Source organism: Crinia signifera, chromosome 8, assembly GCF_055691185.1.
Source record: "Crinia signifera chromosome 8, ASM5569118v1, whole genome shotgun sequence".
NCBI classification, from domain to species: domain Eukaryota; kingdom Metazoa; phylum Chordata; class Amphibia; order Anura; family Myobatrachidae; genus Crinia; species Crinia signifera.
The window spans coordinates 64,725,638-64,750,595 of record NC_139224.1 but is presented as its reverse complement, the minus strand read 5'-3'; the positions used below and the strand labels follow the sequence as shown (position 1 = coordinate 64,750,595).

At 43.6% G+C, this 24,958-nt stretch overlaps 1 protein-coding gene across 2 annotated transcripts in view; it reads right to left on the bottom strand.

Annotated features, from left to right (window-relative positions):
- Nucleotides 1-860: 860 nt before the first annotated feature.
- IFT56 (intraflagellar transport 56) overlaps nucleotides 861-24,958 on the bottom strand; it is a 66,852-nt gene continuing 42,754 nt past the window's right edge. For both annotated transcript variants that reach the window (XM_083156594.1, XM_083156593.1), the window contains exons 13-18: nucleotides 20,494-20,582; nucleotides 19,534-19,617; nucleotides 12,584-12,653; nucleotides 8,782-8,888; nucleotides 5,164-5,297; nucleotides 861-1,277 (exon numbers count right to left, since the gene is read on the bottom strand). In XM_083156594.1, the coding sequence (XP_083012720.1) occupies nucleotides 1,166-1,277; nucleotides 5,164-5,297; nucleotides 8,782-8,888; nucleotides 12,584-12,653; nucleotides 19,534-19,617; nucleotides 20,494-20,582 (596 nt within the window). In that variant the 3' untranslated portion in view covers nucleotides 861-1,165. The remainder of the gene's footprint in view (nucleotides 1,278-5,163; nucleotides 5,298-8,781; nucleotides 8,889-12,583; nucleotides 12,654-19,533; nucleotides 19,618-20,493; nucleotides 20,583-24,958) is intronic.

The following is a 24,958-nucleotide window of genomic DNA, read 5'->3' as shown; positions in this document are numbered from 1 at the left end:
ATAGAGAATTTTGTTAAATGATTTTTTAAGTTAAAATCGGGTTGATCAACCCGATTTTACATAGGGAACAATGGGAAATGGGCCAATATGGCCAATTTCTCATTGTATATGGTTAGAAAGTATGGTTAATGGCCCCCCATTGTTAACGCCACCCCACTATTGATGACAACCCGAAGCGTGGCGAGCGTAGTGAGCCCGCGAGGGGCGGCGGAACGCGTCCTCCTACCTTTTCATACCCCCACTATCCACGTCGGCGTGGAGTTGATCTTATATAGTTTGGCAAGCGCAGCGAGCCACCGAGCCCGAAGCGTGGCGAGGGGACGCGTATACCTGTGAAGTTATGTGCGTCCCCTCGCGGGGCACGCTCGCCACACTGTATAAAATCAACTCCACGCCGACGTGGATAGTGGGGGTATGAAAAGGTCAGAGGATGCGTACCGCCGCCCCTCGCGGGCTTGCTGCGCTCACCACGCTTCGGGTTGGCGTCAATAGTGTGGTGGCGTTAACAATGGAGGGCCATTTCACCCATCAGGGGGGGTTTGCTATTAAAATGGGGGGGGGGAGGTTTGGGGGCTTTTTACATTGAATTCAAAGTAAAATTGGGTCTCGGGGACCATTTTAGATTGATTCCAATGTAAAAATCGTGTCGATCGCATCGCATGCGATTTGGTTGGCATGCGATGCGACCGACACGTTTTTTTTCTGACCCGATCAATAAATCAAAATCGTGGGCGCCGTGCTAGGAAAAAAGTACCAATTTGACACTTGAAAAATAGTAGTGTGCGCCCATAGGTATGTTATGACATACATTATAAAGAATACAAATTAACATTTTTCTATACACACATGTATAAACATTTATTAATTTAAAAATGTTTATTTTTTTTTTTTACATTTTGTCATTTTACGACCAATACAAAAAAAAGTTAAGAAAACATTTTCCACCCTTCATCAGTACAATTTGTATAAATATATAATACATATTCTGGGCCCGGGACATGGTCCATTGTTTTTACCAGGAAGATAAGTTGTTAAATTATCAGTTCCAAATGGACCTTTAAGATCACTATAAAAATTGGTCCTTTATTTTTTTTTCTTGACTGATCCTGGGGTCACATTGCAACAAATGAAAAGTTTATTGGTGCTGTGATCTGTACAGCGGCAGCTAGACTGGTACACGGTTATCTTTGCCCCATTTCTTCATTATTCGGATGATATATTCTACTTGTGTACTGCCAGTACTCCTGAGCAAATTAAGAACTTCCCTTAATGTCTCTCTGTAAAGGAAAAACAAAATTATTTACAGTCAAGTAGTCCATCTTAAAATCACAAAAATGCTTCCGTTATGACAAGTAAAAATGCAATATATTGGCGATTGCAATATGAATAATATATATAGTAACCGAATAAGTCTGTCATCTCTCTGACCTGTGCCTTCTGTGCATATGCCCCTTTTCCTGATTTAGAAGTGTGTCCGTACTAAGGGCCTGATAAGCATGGCTTGATAAGCGAGCCCATAAACGCCTTCCACCGCCCTACAAAATGCCCCCCCACCGGCATGCAAGGGAATGTATGCGAGTACAGCACCTTGCATATGGCCGATGGGGAGAGAAATAATTTGATGGTTCTTCACTTTGTTAATGAAAAGCAGTCATTGGCCCCTCTGTGTTCCCAGGGGAATGCCCAGCATTTATATGAGGACTCCATAAAATACTGGGTGTTCCCCTGCTGCGGCCCCTGGACCTCCATCCCCACAGTTAATGGCCCGGCGAGTGTGTAAATTGCCAAAGCCGTTCGTTGTTGGGGCTTGCAAATACGCAGAAATGCGCGTGCGCACACGCAAACCCCAACCATCGGGGCTGGGGCCAAATTTGGACTGCAACAAGCGATCCTGAATTTACCCCTAAGGGCCCTATTTAGACTTGACCACAGTGCAAACTTGTTCTCAAACTTGGCAAAAACATGCGCACCGCAGGTGGGGCTGATGTAACGTGCAGAGAGAGTTAGATTTGGGTGGGGTGTGTTGAAACTGAAATCTTAACTGCAGTGCAAAAAGTATTTACCCTGCACAGGAAAAAAATAACTCACCCAAATCTGACTCTCTGCACATGTTACATCTGCCCCACCTGCAGTGCAGCATGGTTTTGTGCATTTGAGAACAAATTTGTCCTGCAATCAGGTCTGAATTAGGCCCTTAACTTTGCTAAAATTGCAAAAAACCCTCTATCACAACAGTATTGGATATAGTGGTGTGAATTCTGACTGTCTAAAAACAAAATCACATCCTATTAATTTGCAAATTTTGGCTGTAAAAATGTTCAACTGTTACATGTGTGATTTTTTAGCGAATTACATTTCGGTACTTGTGTATTATCACGGCGCCCACGAAATCGGCTGAAAATTGGACGAAAATCTTTTGACCGATTTTTCACTTTTTCCGTCCGATTTGCATGCTGTTCCATCATTGCACACCTTGCACACCCCCGATTTTCATCGTAGTGCATTGCATGCGATATAGTGGCATGTGATGCATGCCATGCGATGTACTGTATGTGAAGCGATTCGATTTGTAATTGTACAATCACCCTGATGGGTGCTTACAATGTTAAATGCACCACCATAGTTAACTCCACCCCCACTATCAACGCCAACCCGAAGCGTGGCGAGCGTAGCGAGCCCACGAGGGGCGGTGGTTAAGCGTCCTCCGACCTTTTCATACCCCCACTATCCACGTCGGTGTGGAGTTGATTTTAGATAGTGTGGCGAGCACAGCGAGCCACCGAGCCCGAAGCGTGGCGAGCGGACGCGGAAAACATGTAAAGTAATCCGCGTCCTCTCGCCACACTATCTAAAATCCACTCCACGCCGATGTGGATAGTGGGGGTATGAAAAGGTCGGAGGACGCGTACCGCCGCCCCTCGCCGGATCGCTGCGCTCGCCATGCTTCGGGTTGGCGTTGATAGTGGGGGTGGCGTTGACAATAGGGGTGCATTTAACGTTGCGAATCACATCGTACGCATGCTACTTGCTGGCATGCGTTGCTATGCGATATTTAATTGTACAATCAGGGGCATTTTCCCGAAAATCACATCGCATACCATCGCATAGTACCTGGGGGTGTGCAAGGATGGAATAACATGCAAATCAGCAGGAAATGGCCGAAAATCGGCAAAAAATTGGCCGAAAATCGGACGCAAAATCGCATCGCAGATCAAATCGGCCAGAAAATCAGCCGATAAATCGGATGCGATATCGGATGAGATTTAGATGAAATCGGGTGCCGTAATAATACACAAGTACCTACATTTCTATTACATTTCGTCCAGGGTGTCCAATCAATGAGATGAGATTGGAGGTGTTGGTTAAAGCTGCCCTGCCCTATATATAAAAAAAAAAAAACACCAGTTTTGAGTTGCTAATCTCAAGAAGCATTGCCTAAAAGTATCTCTAAAAGCCATGATGTTCACCAGTCCATGGTAAGACAAACTGTCTATAAATGATCAGCACTGTTGCTACTCTCCCTAGGAGTGGCCATCCTGTAAAGATGACAGTGCAGAATGCTTAGTGAGGTGAAGAAGAATTTTAGAGTGCCAGCTAAACGCGTGAGACGCATGCGTGTCCCAGTCCCTATCGCCAGCGTTCGCCAGTGAAAGGGATCTGGCAGGCGCCCGGCATCTGTATAATGGTTAGTGTGGTATTTAAGCAGACTGTGGTTGTCTATTGTTGTGACTTAGATGAAGATCAGAACACATTTTATGACCAATTTATGCAGAAATCGAGGTAATTCCAAAGCTTTCACATACTTTTTCTCGCAACTGTACAATCTCTCTTTATATTATGCAAATAATTTTGCAGTTAGAAACGCTTTGTAAAGTACAGTATTGAAGTGAAAGCAGTGCGAAACAAAACACTTGCGAAACCTTAGCAGCTCTAGTGCATATTATAATATTATTAATAACAAAATACCCAATGAATGATATGAAGATGACTTATGTTAATTTTGGTACTTGTTTCCTAGCACGACGCGCAATATTGTCATCTTATGGCATCTTATGCGATTGCATCGCATGCCATATAGCCGCGTACAATGCCTGTGATGCGATGGTATACGATTTTTTATTGTACAACCACCCTGATGGGTTCTTACAATGTTAAATGGCCCCCCATACTCAACGCCATAGATAGTGTGGCGAGCGCAGCGAGCCTCCGAGCCCTGCGAGGGGGCACGGATTACTTTACATGTATTGCGCGTTTGCTCGCCACGCTTCAGGCTCGGTGGCTCGCTGCGCTCGCCACACTGTCTTAACTCAACTCCATGCCGACGTGGATAGTGGGGGTATGAAAAGGTCGGAGGACGCGTACATCCGCCGCTCGTCACGCTTCGGGTTGGCGTTGATCCTGGAGTTGGTGTTGACTATGGGGGCCATTTCACATTGTAAGGACACATCAGGGTGCTTGTACAATCAAAAATCGTATACGATCGCATCGTATGCCATTGTATGGCATACAATGCGATGCAATATTTTATTGTACAACATCGCGTCGCATCGCATACCATCGCATACCTTATTTAGTGTTATGGTATGCGATGCGATGGGCGCCGTGCTAGGAAACAAGTACCTTAATTTTCTCCATAAGTGGGGGTATATATCAATTCAACAAATGAAGGGTCTAATTCCGACTTGATCACTGGGCTGCTAATTTTTGGAGCCCTGCAATCAGGTATATGCCGCTTCAACAGAGTGAAATCCTGCTCCGTGCAAGCCTGCAAATTGCTTAGTATGGCTATGACTACTCCTTAAATGCCCAGGCATGCCTGCATTTTCCCTGACACTTCCAAAAGAGGTCCGGTTACCACCCCCAAATGCCAGCTTTCTGTCAATCAACTGCGTACAGCCAGTGATAAAATAAAAGTAGCAGGAGTTTACGTACTACGGGCCATACGCATGCACCATCTTTTGATAATCGCCCAGCCTGCAAATTCGCATCGGTGCAATCGGGCCCCTAGTTTCTAGCATGAGAATATACAGAAGATACATCTGCCCAACCTGCAGTGCTACATGGTTTAGCAAAATTGCTTGCTGTTTGCTTTACTTACAAATATGAATTAGTCCCACAGTACAAAGACTGCAAGCTTATAACATGCTCACGTGAAAAACTTACTTGGGTTCTCGGCTTGCTAAGATCATCTGAAAGATTCCAACACAAGCTCCCCGTTTTCCCTCCCAGTATTCGGGACTTGGATCAAGTCTTTCCAATATATCAAACGCCTTGGCAGCATAGTAAAACTGACCCATCTATTTAAAACAAACACATTTAGAAATTTTATATCATGCATAAAACAGTTACAAACTTGTCATAATACAAGCGCCCTGCCTTTAGGAAAATGTTTCCATTCTGATAGTTTTCAGCAGTTTGCATTCAGCACCTTGTACTGCCCACAAAGATGGCAACAATTACATATTGTAAACTCACAGTAGAAAAAAAAAAAGTGAGATTTTGAATATAGAATGTTGTCAAGTAATCAATGTTAAGATGAAACATATATACATATAAACACATCTCTGTTTTACTCCAGTGGATTTACTGTATGTCTCTATGGCCCTTATTCTGATCGGTGCGGCCAGAGCTGATTATGCGGCCAGGACCGTGCGTGCGAAACCCCGCCTTCCATACGGATCGCCAACTCCGTCCGTATGCGGTAAGAAGCTGGCCGAACGGACCGCACGTGTATTTTTCACGGAATACGCCTCCTCCATCTAAGGGAACCTCCCCCATCATTCGATGGTCGCAGACCATCGAATGCAGGACCGAGTGCTCCACCAGCACCCGCAACCTCAGACCACACGGGCATTTTTCCGTGCAAAAGCAGGGATCTGGGCGGGCAGCTGACATCCGGCGATGTCATATGTCCTCCCCCTACACGTGCGTCACGGCCGCATTACCATACGTACGCCCAGCGTTTTCATGGGAACTCCCATGAAACGCGGGGCGTATGCATATAGTAATGAGCCCAAATAGCCCTTCACGCCCCTCTCCACCCCCTGTTCGGAGTGTTCACATATCATGCGGGATTTGGCGTACGCCCCGCTCGCACATGCGCAGAGACGCCTCTGCACATGCGCAGACACAAAACATCGGCGGCCCGAACGCACGCGGATATATCCGCACCGATCAGAATAAGGGCCTAAAAGAGTTATATTATTTAGTAAGCTAGGATTTACTTGATATCACTCAGTTAAGGTGCTCACATATGGTATGTGACATTGTTGTTCAATATGGCTGGTTTAAAAAAAAATTGGTCCCCCAGTTGCCTCCAATGCTAATAAAAAAAAAGTTTAAAATCCATTAATATTTTAACCCTTTAATTGCCAAGTGAATTTGTCATACTAAATGTGAAAACACTTTTATTTATCATAATGACCTGTAATGATTACCTTATATAGGAAATAGAATCTATTTTTACACATTTTTTATTTGAATTTATGTAACAAATGTGAGCGGCGCTGGCATTTTTAATGTGTGGTCTCTGTAAGATGGTACTAAATCGGCTCTTAAGTAATTGGAATATTGGATTAATCTATTTTGGTCCAGACAGATAACAGAGATACAGATGTAGCCGCTGTCATCCAGACGAGCCATTTGCTAAGGTGTGCTGGCGATTTTGTCGTGCGTGTGTCTGTGACGCACCAATGGCGCGCGTGCACGTGAGACGCTCATGCATTAGCCGGCGCTCCAGCCGCCAGGAATGCATCATGTTTAAGATGTTAATGGATGAATTTGTTTTACTTTGGCACGTTGCTCTAACATTATTTACATTTTTTTTTAGGAAATTAACTATCAGAGGAAAAGCATAAAAAAAAGCATAAAATGGAAAAAATGTCCTGGATAACATCATTTAGTCAGAAGGAGAAGGCAATAATTGATTAGAGAGGTGGTGAGTCGCTGTCCTGCATCGCTCCTTAGAGCAGTTTTTCGCAAATTCAGTCCACAGGACCCCATACAGTTCATGTCACCTGCCAGGCGCACTGTGAATTACTGTCACATTTGAAAAATCCACAGGTGACCTGGAAAACATGAACTGTGTGGGGTCCTGAGGATCGAATTTGAGCACCTGCACTAGAGCAGTATATAGACGGACCTTGTGTGTCTGACTTGTTAGGACCATAAACACACTGCATAGACTGCAGTATGATCAATTCAGGCACACAGAGAGTGCCAGTAATATAGGAAATATAGCGGTCATAGAATGTTCTACGTTTCTAAACACTTTGAACAGGTTTGAAACTGGCAAGTGTCTTGGGTGTGGATTATAAGAGAATGTCCAGATAGAGAGTCAATAGGTCCATCCCAAAAAGGTCGACAGGGTCAAAAGATCAACATGAAAAAGGTCGACAGGGTCAAAAGGTTGACATAAAGAAGTGTCGTCGGCACCACAATAACATTTAAATTAAGGATGGACAAGCATTTATTGTATAAAAACATCCAGGGGTGCAACCGATAAAAATATTTTACACCAAACTGGAATAGAAGTAAAAAAATTCAAATTGGTATTTAACATCTAGACAACGCCATCTAAATATAAATACCGTTAAAGGTTATACTTGATGGACGTAAGTCTTCTTTCAACCTGGACTATTATGTAGCTTACACTAACAAGGGGCTGCAACAGTGTATAGCAATTGGGGATCTTTTAAATACATAAGACCAGCGCTTCTAATAGCCCTAGCGCTTCATTTTGTCTTTTTGAACTACTATGTAATTATGAAAAGGTGGAACAACAACAATACAGCACTATGCTGGCTACGTAAACTACGTAAGTGGCTCTGGAGCCCTTCAAATTCACAATGCTTAATATCCCCACTATCCACATCATACCCCCAGTATCCACTTCGGCGTGGAGCTGATTTTATAAAGTGTGGCGAGCGGAGGCGGATACCAGTCACCTCGCTGCCCTTGCCACACTTTATAAAATCAACTCCACGTGGACGTGGATACTGGGGGTAAAATGGCTGGTCTATACTTACCCTCCTCTGGCGCGGACACCGCTTCGATCCCCGCTGACTCACGCTGGGATCCACGGTGACTCCTCGGCAGTCGCATTCAGTCCCCCTGCTCCAGCACTCACCAGGGATGCTGTACGCAATTAGCGTAGTGCCACTGGGGGAGCAATGAAACCATGTGATGCGCCGTCAGCGGCACTATGCTGAATTACTTACAGCGTCCGCTGTGAGTGCCAGTGGAGGGGGACTGAACGCTGCTGCTGGGGAGTGACTGTCCCCGGGAGTTATCGGGGATCACCGCCCAGAGGAGGGTAAGTATAAACCACACCACCCTGCTCCCAGTGCTGCCTCCTGTATTATCCAATGCTGGGAGCCCGCTGCATATAGCCGTGAGCCTCGCCGTTTTGAATGCCGCACTCCCCATTTCCACCTCGCTTTTAAGAAACAGCAAGGTGGAAACTGCAAGTGCAGGGAGTGTGTTGCACACTGAGGGCGGGCTATGACGGCGAGCATTAGGCACTGCTTGTCGTCGAAGTTCACCTGTTTGGCATTAAATATATATCTATACCTCTTATTTTAGGTTGTACTTACAGTTAGCAGCATTGTGCATTACAGTATACTTATTGGCATTTTGTTATTAAATATATTGGCGCATGAGAAATACTGGATAAAATATGTATACAAAAAGAGTTCATTAAAATCTTCACAAATTCAGAAATCTACCCATATATTTTTTTACATTTCCTTATAAGAAATAAAATAAAAAATAAATTCTTACTTTGTAACAATCATTGGCAATCAGCTGAAGGAGGCTAAATGACTCTCCAGAAGTTTCCAATTTCAAATATAGCTCCCATGCCATCCTCGGCTTCTTGTTCATAATATCTTAAAATCATTAAAGTCAAAATTAAAATAGAAAAAGTAATTTATTATCTAGTCCCCAATCCCTGGGCTAAGCCTTTTTAGCGGTATGTTTGACTGGTCACATTTCACAATCAATCAATATCAGTCATCTCTTTTTAGTAGTTATTCTCAAAATATGTTTAAGGTTTCTGAAAATACAGTATCTTTTGTTTGCTAATGTCTCCTGACATGGCAAAGAAATTCTACCAATATGTAGGATTATACTCACTGATCATTTTTTTTTTCCAAATACTTGTACCTTGCTATTGAGGTGGTTTTATATTGCCCCAATGTTTCACAGCTTGGTCCCAACTGGTAAGGTAAATTTCCCAGTTTCCAAATGGTATGCATTGTTGAGCCATCTTATTTTTTCAACACATTAAGGCATTTGATTCAAGGCAGCACAAACTAGTAAAAAATAATATGGCCATACCTGCAATACTGAGACTTTGTATGAAGTTGTGTGAAGGCTAGCTGCCCCTGCCAGTTGGGCAGAGGAAGTAAGGTAGTGTCCTCAATGGGTCCTAAGCACATAAATATATACAGTACTCAATGGGGCGCTAATTAATTGTGTCTGCGCTGGGGGTGGCGATCAGAATTGAGCAAAAAGTGACCTGTTTGAGTGCTTATTTCACTTTTGGCTTGACGTTCATTCATTTTGTCAAGTTTAGCTGCTTAATGCGGCTAAACCTGACCCCAATGAGTGCGATCAGCCAGCTAAAAACCATTCATTGAATATTCTCCTGTCACTCACTTCGATCAGGGATGGGGAACCTTTGGCCCTCCAGCTGTTGTTGAACTACACATCCCAGAATACTTTGCTACAGTTCTAGCATGGCCAAATGGCAAAACTGTAGCAGTGCATGCTGGGATGTGTAGTTCAGCAACAGCTGGAGGACCAAAGGTTCCCCATCCCTGCTTTAGATAATTGAATAGTGCCCAAAGTATCACTCAGTCTTGCCTGCTCCTCGCAGGTAATTTATAGGCTCCAGCCTGGTTTGGCAAATATAAAGTTCTAGCAACCCGGCCCTGCTTCACATGGGTTCATGGCCAAGCAACGTGTTCCTTCCTGTGCGCGGCATGCGTCAGTGATAACCTTGATTTACTTAAATTGTTATTGCTTGGCTCCCATATGGGATAGGCTGATTGTTTATATACCTGAACCTTCCTCGAGAACTGCACTACATAATAGTGAAAACTGCACAAAAATGAATCCAGTGGTTTTCGAGATTAGCGTGTTCAGACAGACAGACACGCATTGGTGACTTTCTTTTATACCATGTAAGGATGCAAATAGAGAGGACGAAATACTCAGTCTTGGGGTACTCTTCCATAGAAGTTTGTATTCAAATTTTACTTTTATTTCTCAAATTAAAAATTAAGTTACATGCCCACATCTAGACGCTAAATATATGCTGTTATCATGTGGGTCAAGAAAGGAGTTAGAAAATATTGTTTTAGGTTAAATACTTTTAAACTTCTGCTGCTTCTGTGTGAGCCACACTGGGCCCGATTCAGGTTCAGTTGCAGTGTTGCTAAAAAAGCAAAATTGCAACTGCAGTCTCTTGCATACTGGCCTGCCCAGCACAGGGCAAGGCCATCCAGCATTTAAAGTAGTGTCCTGCAATGCGATCAAAATCTAAATTTGGTCGCATCGCGACCACTACCATAAGGGTAGCCCCCGGCCTAAGCAGCCTGACTGCGAAGTTAGACACAGTGCCACCATTTTTGGCTTGCATCGGCTGCGTGTGAAGCCACAAACCACACCGATAACGGACTGGACATGCCTGTGCTGTTCAGACCGCGCCTCCCTAACACCATTAGGCAGTACCCACTGACAAACAAAATGCAATTGCATCCTACTTTGATGCAATCGCAGTTTGACACTTACAGCATGCACGCTGGGGGCTAACTAAATTAGCTCCACAGTGCTTAAGTGTGTTTAATAAGTACATCTTACCTAAAGTAAAGGAAGACGCAGAAATGGAAACTGCTCGACTAAACCTGTATTACCTATTCCCTGATTGAAAGGTAATATATGAGCACTAAATATAATTGCATATTCCACATATCACCGTGTTCTAAAGTAAAAGACTGCCGGTCCCAAATGGGTTCTTGCCTCAGGAGAGTAGTAAATGTGGTTCTGCGCACTGCCTGGCACCACGTTATTCCCAGATGACGGTGTCACCTGTTGGCTTGTTCACAGTGCTAACAATCTTTCATTCTAATACAGGTACAGTTTCTGTTGATGCTGGGATTAGTTATACCAACACCATCATAAACCACATTGAAACTATTCAGGAGTTAAGAAGCATTTTATAGATTTGCGATTAGATAGAAGAATATTTTCACCCTTTTCAAATGCAACCTGATTTCACACAAAATCTATGTACTAACTCATGGTTGCACTCACACAAACCAAGAGAGTAGTTCCCAACACTGTAGCCTTTGAGTTACCCTGGCTACATGGCACATGATTTGTACAGTATTTTATACTTTAGTCTAGATGTGTAAATGTAATAATATAATTTTAGATAATAATTAAAAGTAACATTTTATTACAATTTACTATAGAAAAGTGCCCTAAGACAGACTTTATTTGTCTTTATTTGCATACTTAGTACTACCTCATACTTGCTTACTTTTGAAAACTAGTTTCAGGGAGATTATAGTCGGTAGTAGAATTTTGCACGGCGCCCCATTGAGGGGGCGTGTCATGCTCCACCCAAAGGGCGTGGCTAGTTCCATATATGGAGAGATTGTGAACGTGGCACCTAGAAGCATGGGTGTGTACTGCTACATCTGAGAGGAATCTTTTAAAATAACTTAGACTCAAATGTAGATGAGCCCAAAAGCAGTTAGTAAGAGTTACTATACTTGGTAAAGTGCTGGTAAATGGTGCTGATGATTCAATGTAAATGTATCTGTCTCTCATTCCTTTTTTCCCCCCCAAAAAATGTAACCGTGTAATGTGGGCTAAGTGAAATGAGGGAGATTGCGAGACTAATGAGGGAGAGAGGGAGATTGCTCTTATTTCAGGGAGTCTCCTGCAGAATGCAGGAGGGTAGGCAACTATGATACTACCTTAGTGTGCAACAACAACAAAACAATTGTCCTACCACTCACTATCCATTCATAACTTTTGATATTAGCTATTGGTTTATGATTATGTTTTAAACCATGGGTCCTCAAACTGAGGCCCTCCAGATGTTGTGAAACTACAAATCCCAGCATGCCTTGCCACAGTTTTGCTATAAGGGAGTGTTAAAACTGTGACAAGGCATGCTGGGATTTGTAGTTTCACAACATATGGAGGGCCGCAGTTTGAGGACCCATGTTTTAAACTCAAGGTTGCCTACCCTCCCAGAATGGCCGGGAGGGTCCACCGAAAATCGGGTCCCCCTCCCGCCCCCCCTGAAAGGTGGGCTACCCTCCTGGATTCTGGGGGACCCCCGCTCCCCCAACCATTGCCTTAAAGGCTAGAAAAGGAGCACAGCTTACTACTATTTCCCAAGGTAAGTACATTTTTTGAATGTTTAGGTTTCAGCTATGGTGACTAAATTTGTTAAGTGTCTATAACTGTAGGCACTTAACAAATTCGAAAGATGTACTGCATCTCCCATATTTCAGCCTGAACTAAGATGTGTATAGAATGTGGTGCATGTGCAATTACTTACAGCATCGTGCAAGCCAGCTCAGGTAAATATAATCATTTTTTAACTTCTCACTCTGAATTAACAAGAATGCCTAAGACAAACAAAAAAAATTAAAACATTATAAATACAAAGAACAAATAAAATACGTTATCAACAGCACTGTAATCAGTTATGATCAAATAGAAAATAAAATTATTTTAGTAATGTAGAAGTCAACCTTCTACTGTATATGAGCTACATATATTGAAAAACAACATTATTAAATGACAAATAATTATATAAACAGACAATTAACACTTTCTATAATTCATTTTACACATAGAAAGCTTTATTATTAGGAGACTGATCAAAATAGCCTAAGTAATGTCAGAAGGAACAAAGCAACATTTCAGCAATAAATGCTCACAAGATCTCTCAGACCATGGAATATTCAAAAAGCGACACCACAACCAATGGCTTTGCAATTTAAAAAGTGTATGATGTAGCTATTGTTCTAAAATTGTGTTCTGCTAATACAACCCTCTCCTCTTAGCCACTACACTGCTTCCAGAGGGTATTCACAGTGCTTCACTTTTTCCACTGTTTTTTGTATGTTACAGCCTTATTCCAAATTGGAATAAATTATTGTTTCCCTCAAAAATCTACAAGCAAAACCCATGCCAACGTGAAAACATTTTTGGGGACATTTTTTGGGACAGTGCATGTCAGAGTGTCACACTCTGGGGATTTGTAGGGACAGGCGAATGGGGAGTAACCTTAGAGGAGACGGGAATTGGATGGTGGAAGCTTGGTGGATGGATGTAGTGCTTTCTCATGTACCAGAGTGCAAGATAAACGGAGAAGTTGAGTAAGGTTGAGAAGTTTTAGTGATTAGGGCTTGCAATACAGTCACTGAATAAACTGAGGTAGCAAAAGCAACAAATACTGGTAATGCAACGAATAAGGCAACAGTAATAACAGGAGTAGTTCATATATCAATAGATGGACTGTTGCATAGAGATTGGATAAACAACTGTAAAGAGGATGAAAATGACGACTGTAAGCAACTGTAGCACATGGACATGACTGTGTGCAACTGTAGCACTTGGACACGACTGAGCAACTGTTGCACTTGGACACGACTGAGCAACTGTAGCACTTGGACACGACTGAGCAACTGTAGCACATGGACACGACTGTGAGCAACTGTAGCACATGGACATGACTGTGAGCAACTGTAGCACTTGGACACGACTGTGAGCAACTGTAGCACTTGGACACGACTGTGAGCAACTGTAGCACTTGGATACGACTGAACAACTGTTGCACTTGAATACGACTGAACAACTGTTGCACTTGAATACGACTGAACAACTGTAGCACTTGGGCACAACTATGAACAACTGTAGCACCTTTGGAGACAACTGTGAACCACTGCAATACTTTGGAAACAACTGTGAATAACTGCAGGACTTTAGCAACAACTTTGAATAGCTGCGTTACCTTGGATACTGCTGAGAGTCACTGCAGAACTTTGGATGGTAACTGTGAAGTGCTGGAAGGCAATCCCGACAGGAGAGAGGTTGGTCCCCTGCATTACACTGGTGGGTCACTGGTACCTTTAAGGAACACCAGACAGGAGCATCAGTAGGTTAGGCAGGAACACTGTGGAGCACAAAGCCACTGAACCACTCTCCAGGAGGTAGACTAAAGCACTGGCAGGGAGACATGAGCCAGACCCCTTTTATCATGGAAAGTCACACCACGTTGGCTGGAGAAACCCCTGGCAATGGAGTGGAGAAACCTTGGTCTCCAACATGGCTGCCTCCATACTGGAGACACTGCAGAGAACCAGGAACACCTTCTCTCACAGACACGCAGCAGGTCTGCCCCTTCACAACACTGTGCTACAATGGTGGCCTTCATTGCCGGCACCACGCAGCCAGGAACCTGCCTCATGTGTGCCCCTGCTCCCCAGTGTCCCGACCACACCACGTGGCCCACAGGGTAGACAGACTGATCCCTACCTGCGGTAAGCCTCTGCGTGCTGACAGAGCACAAACCAAGCATGAAGTCAAATTCATTATCTGTAAGCCTCCTAGATAAGATTGTCTCAAGGCAAAAATCTGGGGAATCGTACAGAAAAATATCTGCTGTTTTGAAGGTCCCGTTGAGCTCAGTGGCCTCCATAATCTGTAAATGAAAGAAGTTCTGAACCACCAGGACTTTTCCTAGAGCTGTCTGGCCATCTAAACTGAGCAATCGTGGAGAAGGGCACTAGTCAGGGAGGTACCCAATAACCTGGTGTTCACTTTGTCAAAGATACAGCATTCCTCTGTGGAGAGAGGAGAACCTTCCAGAAGGACGACCATCTCTGCAGCAATCCACCAATCAGGTCTGTATGGCAGAGTGGAAGCCACTCCTTAGTATAAATCACATGGCAAAATTCTCTGCTCTGATTAGACAAAGATTTAACTCTTTGGTGTATATGCTAAGCGTCATATTTGGAGAAAACTAGGCACCGCTTATCACCAGGGCAATATCTTTCCTACAGTGAAGCACGGTGGTGGCAGCATCATGCTGTGGGGATGTTTTTCGGCAGCAGGAAATGGAAGACTAGTCAGGATAGAGGGAAAGATGAATGCAGCAATGTAAAGAGACATGCTGGATGAAAACCTGCTCCAGAGCGCTCTTGACTTCAGACTGGGGAGGCAGTTCATCTTTCAGAAGGACCCTAATCACCCAGCCAAGATATCAAAGGAGTAGCTTAAAGGCAACTCTGTGAATGTCCCTGAGTGGCCTACCCAGAGCCCAGACTTGAATCCAGTTGTACATTTTTGGACAGATCTGAAAATGGCTGTGCACCGATGCTTCCCATCCAACCTGATGGAGTTTGAGAGGTGCTGCAAAGAGGAATAAGCGAAACTTCCAAACAATAGGTGTGCCAAGCTTGTGGCATCATATTCAAAAAGACTTGAGGCTATAATTGCTGCCAAAGGTGCATCAACAAAGTAATGAGCAAAGGCATGTATATAAGTGAATACTTATGTACATGTGATTTCTTAGTTTTTTATTTTTAATAAATTTGCAAAAATCTCCCAAAATCTTTTTTCACGTTGTTATTATGGGGTATTGTGTGTAGAATTTTGAGGCAAAATATTAATTTATTCTATTTTAGAATGTGGAAAAAGTGAAGCACTGTGAATACTTTCCAGGATGCATTGTATGTATAAAAAAAGGCATTTGTGATTTGTCCCTTTTGCTATTATTATAATTTTATATATAAGGCGCCACAAGTGTTTTGCAGCGCCGTACAAAGGAACAGTACAGGGAGACAAAACTTGGCATAACATTAAATAAATAACAAAAATAGAGTACAAATAAAGAGCACATTACAGCTTAAATATAAGTAGTGAGGACACAATCAACATACTATAAGGGAGGTGTTATCAAGCGTAGCGAAACGTACATCAGGGGACTCCGCCGAATCACGTGGTGCACTCACGTGACCGGCACACTCCAGGCAGGGACACCAGCAGAAGGCGGCGGGCGCTCACTTCCCTGCACACTGCGGCATACCACACTTTGGCTTCTCATTACAAGCCGGTTGGGCTTCACAGGTAACCACCGACCAGTGGCATTACTTACACCTAACTGTATCGTGCTATATTGTGGTATATATCCATTCATTGGCTACATGTGTGTGCCCCCGCACTGTTTACATACAATTTGCTGCACCATTCACTCTGCAGCGATCCCTGCCGTACATGAGACACAACTGGTTTTACAAAAAAGGTCCTATGATTTAAAACCCATTGACTCAGACCTATATATTGGTATCAATTTGGGAGAAATGAGGATCACTAATAACCATTTCCAGTAATTGTCTCCATATCAACCATTATATTTTTGCTGCGCTTTGTAAAAAGTCAGGTACAAGAACCAGCATACTTATTTTAGAGTATACCTAATAAAAGCTAAATTTTAACGTATTTACAATTTTGACCTGTGATAAAGGGTGCCCTCACCCAGAGTTTCCTTTTTTTCTCCTCCTCTCTTGGCAACATTCTATTGCTTATTTTTACTCTGGGGTGCACCACTGACTGTCCCACACAGAGGCACCACAAGACATAAGGGGCGAAATGTAATAGGGTGCGATTTTTGGACGAGTTCCAAACTCGCCAGAAATCGCACCTTTAAAAATCGCGTTTTTTGCCGCGAATTCACATATGTAATGAGATGCGAATTAGCGGCAAAAAATGCGATTTGCCGCGATTTTTAGTCATGAAAATGTGCGCATTTTCAGTCATGAAAATGTGCGCATTTTCATAAATGCGATTTTGTTCCAAAAAAAAAAAAGTTAAAAAAAAAACGGCGTGGGGTCCCCCCTCCTAAGCATAACCAGCCCCGGGCTCATTGAGCCGGACCTGGTTCCAAAAATACGGGGGGACAAAAAGCATAGGGGTCCCCCGTATTTCTGAAACCAGCCCCGGACTCTTGGACCGGTCCTGGTTCCAAAAATACGGGGGACAAAAAATCTGGGGGTCCCCCGTATTTTGAAACCAGCACCGGGCTCCAACAGCCCGCGGTGTCATGCCACAGCCGGGGGACACTTTTTATACAAGGTCTCCCGGCCAAAACATGAGCACCGTGGCTGGTCAGCCTTGGACGGGGTACCTGGAGGAGTGGGGACCCCCCCAATAAAGGGGTCCCCCCCCCCCAGGCTTCACCCGTCCAGGGCTGAAGCCCGGGGCTGTCACCGGCGTCCGTGGCCAGTGGACGCCGGCCTGATAGGGTTAAATCCATCATACATATCATTACATTGCTTTTTACCGGCGAACTACAAGTGCCAGCAGACCTCCCCCGCATGCTGGGACTTGGAGAACCACAAGTCCCAGCATGCGGGGCATTAATGGGCCCGCTGGGACTTGTAGTCCACCTGTAAAAAGAATGTTTATAAAAAACACACACACAGAGAAGTACAAGTTTATTACACACACACACCTCAATTTTACACCAGCATACTTACCATTCCTGGATCCAGCGCTGGTCTGGCTGCTTCACAGCCGGCTCCCCCCGCACTGACAGGCAGCGGGGAGAACCGGCTTTCTCCGTTGCTTCTAACAGCTTCTGTAGCGCTGTCCGAGTGCTACAGAGGCTGAGAGCGTGATTGGCTGAGCTACAGTATGCGTCTCCATGGAGACGCATAGCTCAGCCAATCAGGACTGAGCTATGCGTCTCCATGGAGACGCATACTGTAGCTCAGCCAATCACGCTCTCAGCCTCTGTAGCACTCGGACAGCGCTACAGAAGCTGTTAGAAGCAACGGAGAAAGCCGGTTCTCCCCGCTGCCTGTCAGTGCGGGGGGAGCCGGCTGTGAAGCAGCCAGACCAGCGCTGGATCCAGGAATGGTAAGTATGCTGGTGTAAAATTGAGGTGTGTGTGTGTAATAAACTTGTACTTCTCTGTGTGTGTGTTTTTTATAAACATTCTTTTTACAGGTGGACTACAAGTCCCAGCGGGCCCATTAATGCCCCGCATGCTGGGACTTGTGGTTCTCCAAGTCCCAGCATGCGGGGGAGGTCTGCTGGCACTTGTAGTTCGCCGGTAAAAAGCAATGTAATGATATGTATGATGGATTTAACCCTATCAGGCCGGCGTCCACTGGCCACGGACGCCGGTGACAGCCCCGGGCTTCAGCCCTGGACGGGTGAAGCCTGGGGGGGGGGGGACCCCTTTATTGGGGGGGTCCCCACTCCTCCAGGTACCCCGTCCAAGGCTGACCAGCCACGGTGCTCATGTTTTGGCCGGGGGACCTTGTATAAAAAGTGTCCCCCGGCTGTGGCATGACACCGCGGGCTGTTGGAGCCCGGTGCTGGTTTCAAAATACGGGGGACCCCTATGCTTTTTGTCCCCCCGTATTTTTGGAACCAGGTCCGGCTCAATGAGCCCGGGGCTGGTTATGCTTAGGAGGGGGGACCCCACGCCGTTTTTTTTTTATAAAAACACTTTTACACATTTTTATTAACAGAACCATGCACAGATCTCAATGATCTGTGCATGGTTCTGTCAAATTCGCCTGTCAGAACCTGGTCTATTTTTTTTGCGATTTTTGGTAACATTGACCAAAAATCGCACCCTATTACATTTGCGAGTTGTATACTTTATAATGGGAAAACATCTGGATGCGAATTGAAATGTGACTAAAAATCGCACTTCGAAAAGTGCGATTTCGCGGTAAAAAGTGCGATTTTTTACCACGATTTTGAACCTATTAAATGTGCGATTTTCGGAAAATGTGCGATTTCGGCCGTTTTTGACCAAAAATCGCACATGTCTAAAAAATCACACCCTATTACATTTCGCCCACAAAGTCCGAGTGCTCTGGGACCTACTGCTCCTTACCACTAGGAAAGTAGTCAGTTTTCACAGACCATAACAGAATCATCCACTTTCAATTTCTATAAATATCAGTGCGGCCACACTATATCCCTCCCCTCCCCCATACCCCTTTCCCCTTCCTTACTCCACTGATGTACATTACTAGGCCAGGTCCAATATCCTGCAGGTGTCCATTAAAAGCTACAGTATGGACAGTACGATCATATTATGCTAATAATGTTGTGAACATACATGTATATGTTTGGAGCAAAGGAAAAAAAGAACAAATAGATTTGAACATTGGGAAAACCAAGTAACACTGCAAGAGGGACAGATTTAAAATGTGTAGAGATCTGAATTTGAGAGGCATGTATCCAATATCAAAACTATCCAGTATTTGATGGCCGCATGCAATAGCAACTCGTATTTACCCTGCATTCAAAATCAATGAATGTAATTGCACCCCTTGTATTGAAACATGGTTTGCCCCAGATCCAAAGATAATTAATTTTGTTTTGCTTTGCTCCCACCTTAGAATTTTTTTATTTGTAGAAAACCAGCAAAATGAAAGCAGACCATTTGTATGACCCCCATACATGTATTCTACTCACCTCCTCAGCTTCTTTGTAGTTTCCAGCTGCAGCTTTGGCTTGAGAATAATTAAAGTTAAAGGAGTCATCACTGTAGAAGTAGCTCTGAATATACATATACAAATGAATCAATATTTTCGATTGTCTGGACGCAATCAAATTTCTAATCCAATCAAAAATAACATTTCACTAAACTCTATGCAGAAAAGGTTGAGGTTTGGCAAATGCAGTCTCACACAGGTTACAAATGTGCATTGTATTTATGTAAAAGGCAATTTTATGAAGTGCTGTGGAAATTTGTAATTGGTATGGCTGTGAGCTGGCAGGATATCTATAGCAAATAATGCATGTACAGGAGTGCAAAGTGAGGAACATATTGGGCAATGGTGCTGGCAAGTTGTAAACCCTTCAAAATTGTCTATATTTTTACTGAAATGTATCTAAAAGTAGATAAAGAGAACAATATTATAAATATATAAATGATCCAATATTACATATGTTGCGTTGCAAAAGAATGTGAACCTTTAGGTTTAGCAGATATTTTGAAGGTGAAATTAAAGGCAAGCGTTTAATATACGGGATGACAATCAGGAGTAGGGATGCTAATTCTGGGGCATTTTTTCAATCCCAGGATTCGGCATAAAAAAAAAAAGCTCAATACCGGAATTCCTGGGATTGGCTTTCATAAAAGAAGGGTTAATCACAGGTTGGACCTGGGTTGCTGTGCAGTGTGAACGGATACCCTGGGTTGAGCAACCTGGGGTCCGGTCACACTATGAATGAGGCAGCACTTGGAGACAGCATCAGCTCCAAGCACTGCCCCCGCCCCTGATGACGCGCTGGTACTCTGCGCCACCACCGTCTGACATCAAGGATCCGACTTATTGCCAGTTCGCTGTGTAGAGCTAAACATGGGAGTTCAAATCCCGGGTGCGACCCAGGATTTGCAATGTGAAAAGGGTACTAGTAAAGTGTACTGACCTTAATAGAGTTAAGGTAGATTAAGACATCATCAAACTGGCGCAGTAGAAAGAAACAAGAAGCCATGCATTGTCTTCCAGGTATTGTATCTATTAAAGAATATAAAACATTTTATAACAAAGACATTTTTTCAAATTTGCATAATTTTTATGGAACGTTTCATATTCACTATATCACATTATTTGTAGGAAAACATTATGAAAATGCTATTTATTTATAGTTTCTTATATAGCGCAGTATATTCAGTTGTGCTTTACAACTGGAAACAACAGTTATAAAGCAAACTGGGTAGAAACAAACCGACATAGAGGTAGTAGAGCCCTGCTCGCAAGCTTACAATCTTTAGAAATTTAACATTAAGTAGTAAAAATTGGACGACAGTACTACCCAAGACCAGATCAGCAGAGACCTGCCCATCAGGAGAGTGTCCAAATCCAAACACCACTGGAGAGAAAGACAAGTCTCCTGAGACGTCAGATAATCCTGTTTCATGGATCCCCAAACCAACTCCGCAGAATGTTCCACTGAAAATACTCCTGGAGTAGAACCAAGCCTACTGCAAAGTCTCGAAGGTAGCCACCCTTTTGACCAACAGCCTGAGACATCTCCAAACTGAAGGCCCGGGGGACGGCAGAATGAGACAGACTAGCTGTTGAAGCGCTCTGGCTTTGTCCTCCAGAAGAAACACTCAATACAAATGGGTATCTAAAATGACTCCCAGGAACTGTATCCTTTGAGATGGCTGCAACTGGGACTTCCTTAAATTTAGGATACAACAGTGATCCTGCAAAAATTGAACTGTAACCTGCAGTTGTTTCTTACCGTTATAAGGAGGTAGTCCAAAAAGGGAATAATGACAATACCCTGTAGACAAAGTAAGTCCGCCATGACCTTCGTAAAGATCCTGGGCACCGTTGCCAGACCATATGGGAGGCCCTGAAACTGAAGATGTTTGGTCCCTACTGACAGCCATAGAAAGGACTGATGTCCTTCCCAAATGGAAACATGTAAATAGGAGTCTTGTACGTCTATAGATACTAGAAACTTGCCTGGTTCCATGTCCTGAATGACCGACCTCAGGGTCTCCATCCTGAAGTGATCCACCCACAGATTTTTGTTGAGGTACAAACTGAGGTACAAACACCCTGCCATTATTTACTTATTTATTTACAGTTTCTTACATAGGGCAGCATATTCCGTTGCGCTTGTCATGTCGAAGATTTTACTTGGAATTGGAGGCGGGTTTCTTGGAGAAGCCCACAAACCTGGATTTGAAAAGATCTACCCCGACTAGTTGGGAATCTACCTCTAGATGCCTGACCCCTGCTGGACGCTACCCCACGAAAAGGAGGGCCGAAAGGGCCAAAATTTAGAAGAGGCTTGTTTTGCTGCCTGGACCAGAAGAAAAGTACTTTTCCCTCCAGTCGCCTGCTGTATCAATGACTCGAGACCCGAGCCGAACAAGAGCATCCAGAGACCTTTTAGATTCAATATCTGCTTCCCAAGCTTTTAGCCTCAAAGCTCTTTGTACAACAATGGTAGTAGCAGAAATCTTTGAGACCATAACCGCAGCCACTCTGGAAAAGTTGAAGGGGGCAGCAGAGTATGTCCCTGGTTCATTCGCAAAGGCAAATTCCTTCTCAAATGGACAAAACTATGTGCAATGTAGGGGGGCAGATGTTTGGGTGGGGTTTTACTTCAAAGTGAGATCTAGATTGAAGTAAAAATAAAGCGGGCAGTATTTTCTCTGCACAGAAACAAAATAACCCACCTAAATCTAACTCTCTCTGCACATGTTACATCTGCCCCACCTGCAGCGCACATGTTTTTGTCCATTTGAGAAGGAATTTTCCTTTGTGAATGAACCAGAATAAGGGCCCATGTTCATGAGGCAGTGCAGCCCCTTCAACTTTTCTGCAAGGTGAAGCAAATCAGGGTGAGACTAAAGACCATCAATCTATATATCAGCCCACATCACCATTGCCTTAGAGACCCAAGCCGAAGCCAGCAAGGGTCGCTGGGAAACTCCCACTCCTTCAAAGGTGGATTTAAGACACCCTACCAGCTTCTGGTGAAAGTTAGGCAACCTCTACCCTATTGGATAAAGAAACCTAGATATGTGAAATGCTAGACAATAGAGTTTGGGTTCGCTGATACATATGCCAGGATCAATCTCTAAACAGCACTAAGTTTGTAAATGTATTATGTTATCAGGCGGAGTTTACACAATCTTTGTTTTATGTTTCCCTATATGGTTGAATAAATGAAAACTTAGGGAACATCACAGGAAGATTAACATCATTCTCATCAGGACCAACGAACTTGCATACAAGGTATGTTTTGTTTAAATGTCCCATTATTTTGTTTTTAGATAGCTAGGGATATGAGTGTCTCATCACTAGTGCATCACATTCTAGCACTTTGAAAACCCATGCAGTTCCTCTTCCCTGCCTGTGGTGTCGCTGTCTGCTGTAGTGCTTCTAGCACAGTGTGGTCTGTATATCAGCACTGATATGCAAACCAGACCTGTGGCAGAAACACCACAGCAGACAGCGACACCCCAGGCAGGGAACAGGAACTGCATGGGTTTTCAAATATAGCGGGTGCTAAAATGAACACTACATCACTATATTTGTTTGCCGTTAGATTGGAATATAGTAACGTCCCTTTATACGATCCCATCCTTCGCGTCTCATATTACGCCATTCATTGGGGATCCATTAAATCTTTCTTTTATAATCATCATAATAAGAGAGAGGAGGAGAGAGACAGAAGAAGAGACAGAAGGACAGAGAGCCATTCAACCTCCACAAAAGTTAATCAATCAACACACCACAATGAATGACCTAATCCATCAACACCTGCAGACTGCACACCCTGACTCTGACCTCCCTGTCTAACTAAATGCTGCTCAGCCTATCACTATTCACATTTTCTCTGTGACTATTTCAGTGTTCCATATTCCACATTAGTTCTCTCTGGACTGTATATTTCCCTCGACACCTGCTTATCACACTACTAAACCTAACTCTGTATTTATTCCTCTTTTTTCAATTTGACACTTTGTGAGCTATACTATTGTACAGGAGCCATGGTTCCTCTATCCTGTGCTATATCTATTCACTCTGCATGCTTTCTGCACCCTAGCGGGGTGTGTTGTGGCATGGGCCACAGAAAAGGGATGTTAGGGGCCAAGGGTGCAGGTGGAAAGAGGAGAGGAGGATAGGAGGAGGGAGAGAACCAATTTGTCCATCCACTCTCTACCTGCTGCCTCATGTCCTGACCAGCCCTGCCATGCTCACTTCTTGCCTTCAGTTCTCCTTACCTGCACCTAATGTCACCTGTCTGTCTCCCCCTCCCTCTAGACTGTAAGCTCCTTGGAGCAGGGCCCTCATTCCTCCTGTTCTCACAGCACTCTTCTTGCATTTCTTATATATATTCTCTATATATCTCTTTGCTCTCGCTTCCCTACATCTCAGCTGTACTGTGTGCTACGAATTGTGCTGCTAATCTTTACTTGTGCTCTGTTTTAGTTCTGTTGGTGTAATGTTTATTTGCGTACCCTGTACTGTTCTAATGTGTGCTATATGTATGGCGCTGCGTACCACTTGTGGCACATTATAAATACAAATGGAATAATAATAATAATCTTGGCCTTCAGGGCATGTTTGATGTCACTGTATCTCTTTATGTTCCTCAGGACCAAACAGCATGATCTAACCACTTTTACTGCATCCAGGACTGTTCTGCACATGGCTTGCTTCCAAAAAGCAGGGGTTCTGTGTGCCTGGGCACCCAGCATGCATGGTAAACCTGCACCATTGTATGGACAAGGGCGTAGTTTTCTTAATAAGAAATACAGACGTTGCGCCCTGACCTGACCTTGCCAGGTGCAGATGCAGCATCCTCCTCACCACTCTCCAGCACCTCCTCTCTCAATTTGTGCAGCTGTTAAAAGCATTCTGGTTAGTCCCAAAAAATGAGATGCTTCCTGGTCTAAATACTGCTACAAAAGTCAAAAGACGCACGCCGTGACATAAGCTGACAACTGGGAAAAAGTCGGATGTCTAATGTCAACTTTTTCCTGGACGCTAAAATCATCTGTCATTCTGGCTCATATCTTTTTTTCCATATGGCTACTGAAGTAGGGTATACTTTTTTGTTATTTAGTGCATGTGTTTTTTTTTTATTTTTTTTTTATGCACCAATAGGCAATGATGATGAAAACGACAATGACAAATAAAATATCAATATAACTAACCAGCTGAGTAGTTGACTGCATATGGAATTCTGCTCTACTTAATTGATTATCGCTGCAGTTATATGAAGTTGTATCTATTTACTTAATTGGCATTTTAGTTTGCACTACTGCAAAAAAAAAAATGCAATTTCAAAGAAGGAAAGAACAGAGGATTGCAACATTTAATGTGTAACATACAAATTTCACATTAATTATAGCTTTTGA